Here is a 4,307-nt window from a genome sequence, read left to right as displayed (position 1 = left end):
CAGGGTGTTGAAGAGACTATATCTCACATGAAAAGCTTCGGGAATGCTTTCCCAGTGAGAAGATAAAGCATGCCTAGCATCCAGGAAGTGAGTCGTATGTTATAATTGTAATGAAATCTATGTCACTGCTGAAGTGGCTGTAAAACATGCTTGTCAAACTCTAGAAGAGCGAATTAATATAAAATACTTGCTTCTCAGTAAAATATATGACTTACTGGCTTTAATTCTTTGGTTTGTAATCTTGGTACTACAGCTGACAGAAGACAGGAAATAGTGTCTCACGAAAACTATCTGTGTGTCCCAGTCTTTTTGTAGAAAAATAAACAAATTTTATTAATTAATTTATAATTTTCAATAGAATCTTTTTGGCTGAACTACTTAGCTTTTTACTGTCACTAAATAACAATGTAATTATTAACCAGTAATTTTTTTAAGAAACCTTTTAGTATTTGAATGACAGTAATTTCATTTTGTTTTAGGATTTCTCCTTCCATCTTCCTGACAAACTCACCAAATTCCTGAGAAGCACAAGCTGTTTTTTTCTAAAGTTGTTGAAGCTGATATGAGCAGAGTGGAAGGCAATTTTTTTTTCAACCTGCAAATCTACATGGTATTTGAAATGCTGAAGAGGAAATTACGGTTTTGCCACAACTTGCGCTTCAGGCTTTTCTTGGGTCTAACTCTTATTTTAGTAATAATTTCGGTTTTGAAAGTTAACCAGAAACAAGACTTCTTACATCGGAGACATCTAGAACTGACAAAAGAAGACCCTGTTGGTAATTTTAACTGCACCAAGATTATAGAGGGGGATATAGAAGAAATACAAAAAGTAAAGCTTGAGACCTTGTCAGTGTCATTTAAGAAACGCCCCAGACTAACAACAGATGATTATATTAACATGACAGCAGACTGTGACTACTTCACCAAGACGAGGAAATACATTATGGAACCTCTCAGTGATGAAGAAGCAGAATTTCCAATTGCTTACTCAGTAGTGGTTTATCACAAAATTGAGATGCTTGATAGACTTCTAAGATCAATCTATGCCCCTCAGAATTTTTACTGCATTCATGTTGATAAAAAGTCTCCAGAATCTTTCTTTGCTGCTGTGAAGGGAATAGTCTCATGTTTTGATAATGTATTTATTTCCAGTCAGTTAGAGAGTGTCGTATATGCTTCATGGAGCAGGGTGCAGGCAGACATTAACTGCATGAAAGACCTCTACAGAAGAAGTTCAAACTGGAAGTACCTAATAAACCTCTGTGGCATGGACTTTCCTATAAAGACCAACCAGGAAATAGTAGAGAAATTAAAAGCCCTTAAAGGTGAAAACAGCTTGGAAACAGAAAAAATGCCCGTTTATAAAGAGGTAAGGTGGAAAAAACACCATGAGATTGTTGATGGCAAAATCAAGAACACAGGCATAGACAAACAACTACCACCTCTCAGTACTCCAATTTTTTCTGGTAGTGCCTATTTTGTAGTTAGCAGAAGATTTGTAGAATACGTATTAGAAAGCAGCAAAATACTTAAGTTAATTGAGTGGGCAAAAGACACTTACAGCCCAGATGAGTATCTGTGGGCAACAATTCAGAGAATCCCTGAAGTCCCGGGTGCAGTTTCTTCTAGTGACAAGTATGACATTTCTGATATGAATGCACTGGCCAGGTTTGTCAAGTGGCAGTACTTTGAAGGTGATGTGTCTAAAGGTGCACCCTACCCACCATGCAGTGGAGTTCATGTTCGTTCTGTCTGTGTTTTTGGGGTAGGAGACCTGAACTGGGTGCTACGAAACCACCACTTCTTTGCTAATAAGTTTGACACTGATGTTGACCCTTTTGCAGTGAAATGTTTGGAAGAGTATTTGCGACACAAAGCTTTGTACCTGCAGAAGAACTGAATGCTCCTGTTATGAAACATACGTACAAACAGTATACAGCTATGTACTTTAACATAACACCGATGGTGGTGATGCTGATGAGGGGTATAATGGTTGTCACCACCACGATGTTACCCTCCCTGCCTTGTCCATGGGCAAGGGGGAGAGAAGACATGTCTCAGGTGAAGATGGGGATATCTTATGTTGCACGCTGATGCTTGGAACTTTGGCTACAAAATCGAAGACAGCAATTTTTGAAAGGCCAACTATTTGGAATATTTATTTTCTAAAAGGTGTAATTAATGGACTTCATTTGGCTAAACTGTTTTGTTTAAGGCTTGGAAAATGCATGTTGTTCATGGTTATTCCTCATTTTTTTCCCGTGAATGTAATGCTAGCTGGAAGAGAAAGATGAACAGGGGGGCAAAAAAAAAAAAAAGGAAAAAAGCAGCTGGACTGCACAGACTTCACGCTGAGTACTGAAAGTTCTCAGGAAAATACCATTAGAATTGATCTGAAAACTGTTTAAACAAAAGGGAATATACCAAAGCCAGCTGTCATAATTTAAGTTAAATCTGATTGCTGTAGTTCTGTAATATGTAGGTTTTAATGCTCCTGAAAATTTCATCTTCAGCATTGGATATTAAGAACTTGTGTTTAAATTTTTGTAGCCAAATCTTGCTTTTGTACTCTTAAACCCCCCTCATAATGTGATATAAAAATTGTAGGCTAGTTTGTAATTACGTCTTCTCAGGGAAACTTCAGTTTTGTGCCTGATGAGAGTTACACTTGCAATTTTATACTTCTTACTGTATCAGGAGTCTTGCTTTTGGATCCAAAATGACTCAAGGTTCTCAGAAACTCGAAGAACTGAAGTAGCGTCCAAATGTCACTGATGGAACTGCTGGTTTCTGCTTTCTGTCAAGCTCAACTTGCATTCCATATTCTTTTAACACTGAATATGAAAAAATAAAGTTATTTTTCTAGACAATATAACCTCTTCCTACAATTAAAGTCCACTAAAAAATTCTGATGATGAAGACCTAAAATGTTTTTACTGTAGGTTGCCATACACAACTGAAGCTGCAGCTGAGGCAAGTCCTACCTTTCCTCCATATTTTTGGTCATTCATTCGTGTGTCTATGTTTTTTAGGTTTAGCTGATGCAGCTGATTTTGTTTTATTTGCTTCTTTTGGTAGAAGGGGAAGGAGGAAATCTGTATTAGTTTAGTTCCAGGTTAGGTCCCTGCTTAGTTTAGCTGCTGCAGTGTGGCACGGAAGAACAGTGATGAGAGAACGGGACACTGTGAGGGATGTGCCAGGTGTCTCCTCTTACTCCTGAGATGACAGTGGAAGCAATTACAGGCAAAATAGCAGCAAATGGCAAAACAGATTAAATTTTTTTGTTTCTTGAACTATTGCTATGATGGCAGTGTTTCTTACAAAGGTAGTTTGTAATGAAGTTTCTCCTAAGGTGTGCCCTAATACTTACATGTTAACATAATGAACAGTTAATGATGATGCAAACAGCTAGGGAGGCAAGCGATTTAATCTGAAGTAGGGCCTATTCTTGCCAACTCCTGCCTTCAAAGTCACCTGAAAGCTGTTCAGGGAGGTTTCAGAGACTTTCATACGATGCACAAACAGATAATTAAAGCTGAGGCAGTGCAGGGAAATACCCTGTCTTCCCCACCCTTTGGCTTTTCTACAAGAATGCTCTTCTAGACAGTTGTGATCTACCACCTTTACACAAGCTACAACAAGGTGTAACTCCACTGCATATAGTAATGGGAAATTCCAGGAGGTCATATTTTTAGTAGAAAGGAAGCTGTTTGTTTTTAAGACTTTCCACCTAAAGACAAGCCACATTAATAGCTTCTGTGAGACCAGAACTGCTAGTTCAAATAGGCTGAAAAAGTGATAATGAAGTACAGGATGGACTACCGACTCAATTGCTTGAATCTGCTACACAGCTGGAGCATCAATCCTTTTACCTACCTATTCTAGTCTGCTTTGTACTTACTCATTTGTATAATACTATGAATGCCTGTTGGTATCTCTATTGTTAATAGTACTGCTACTGCAGATAGGGAAGATAACTGCTTGACTAGGTGCTCCAAGTGTTACTGTGTGGATAGAGTCAAAAGAGATCCTGTATACACTCACTGTATCTTATGTTCTGTACAGAAGGGAAAATAGGAGAACATTGCAGTTTGGCATACATTCTCCATAAGGTATGGAGGAATTTCTTTTTCTTCTGGGGAAAGTGAATCACAAAAAAAGCCCACCTCCCTAAAACTGACTTGTAAAAGTGACATCCTGACATAGTAGATTTTAAAATGGTCTAGAAAGGCAATTTCATGAAAAGAACTCTTAATCTGTTGAACAAGTACTGAATGTGCCAAAGGAAATTAATAGACTAGTTAAAG

At 37.9% G+C, this 4,307-nt stretch overlaps 1 protein-coding gene across 1 annotated transcript; it reads left to right on the top strand.

Annotated features, from left to right (window-relative positions):
* Positions 1-607: 607 nt before the first annotated feature.
* Positions 608-1,900, top strand: GCNT1 (glucosaminyl (N-acetyl) transferase 1, core 2). Its single transcript, XM_010080902.1, has one exon. The coding sequence runs from the start codon at positions 608-610 to the stop codon at positions 1,898-1,900; it is 1,293 nt and encodes a 430-aa protein (XP_010079204.1).
* The last annotated feature ends 2,407 nt before the right edge of the window (positions 1,901-4,307 follow it).

The sequence above is a fragment of the Pterocles gutturalis genome, unplaced genomic scaffold (genome assembly GCF_000699245.1).
Source record: "Pterocles gutturalis isolate BGI_N339 unplaced genomic scaffold, ASM69924v1 scaffold48484, whole genome shotgun sequence".
NCBI classification, from domain to species: domain Eukaryota; kingdom Metazoa; phylum Chordata; class Aves; order Pterocliformes; family Pteroclidae; genus Pterocles; species Pterocles gutturalis.
This window is presented reverse-complemented; position numbering and strand designations above follow the sequence as displayed.

Excerpts from the sequence above, each read along its gene's own strand:
- GCNT1 (XM_010080902.1), top strand. The coding sequence starts at position 608 with ATGGTATTTGAAATGCTGAAGAGGAAATTACGGTTTTGCCACAACTTG.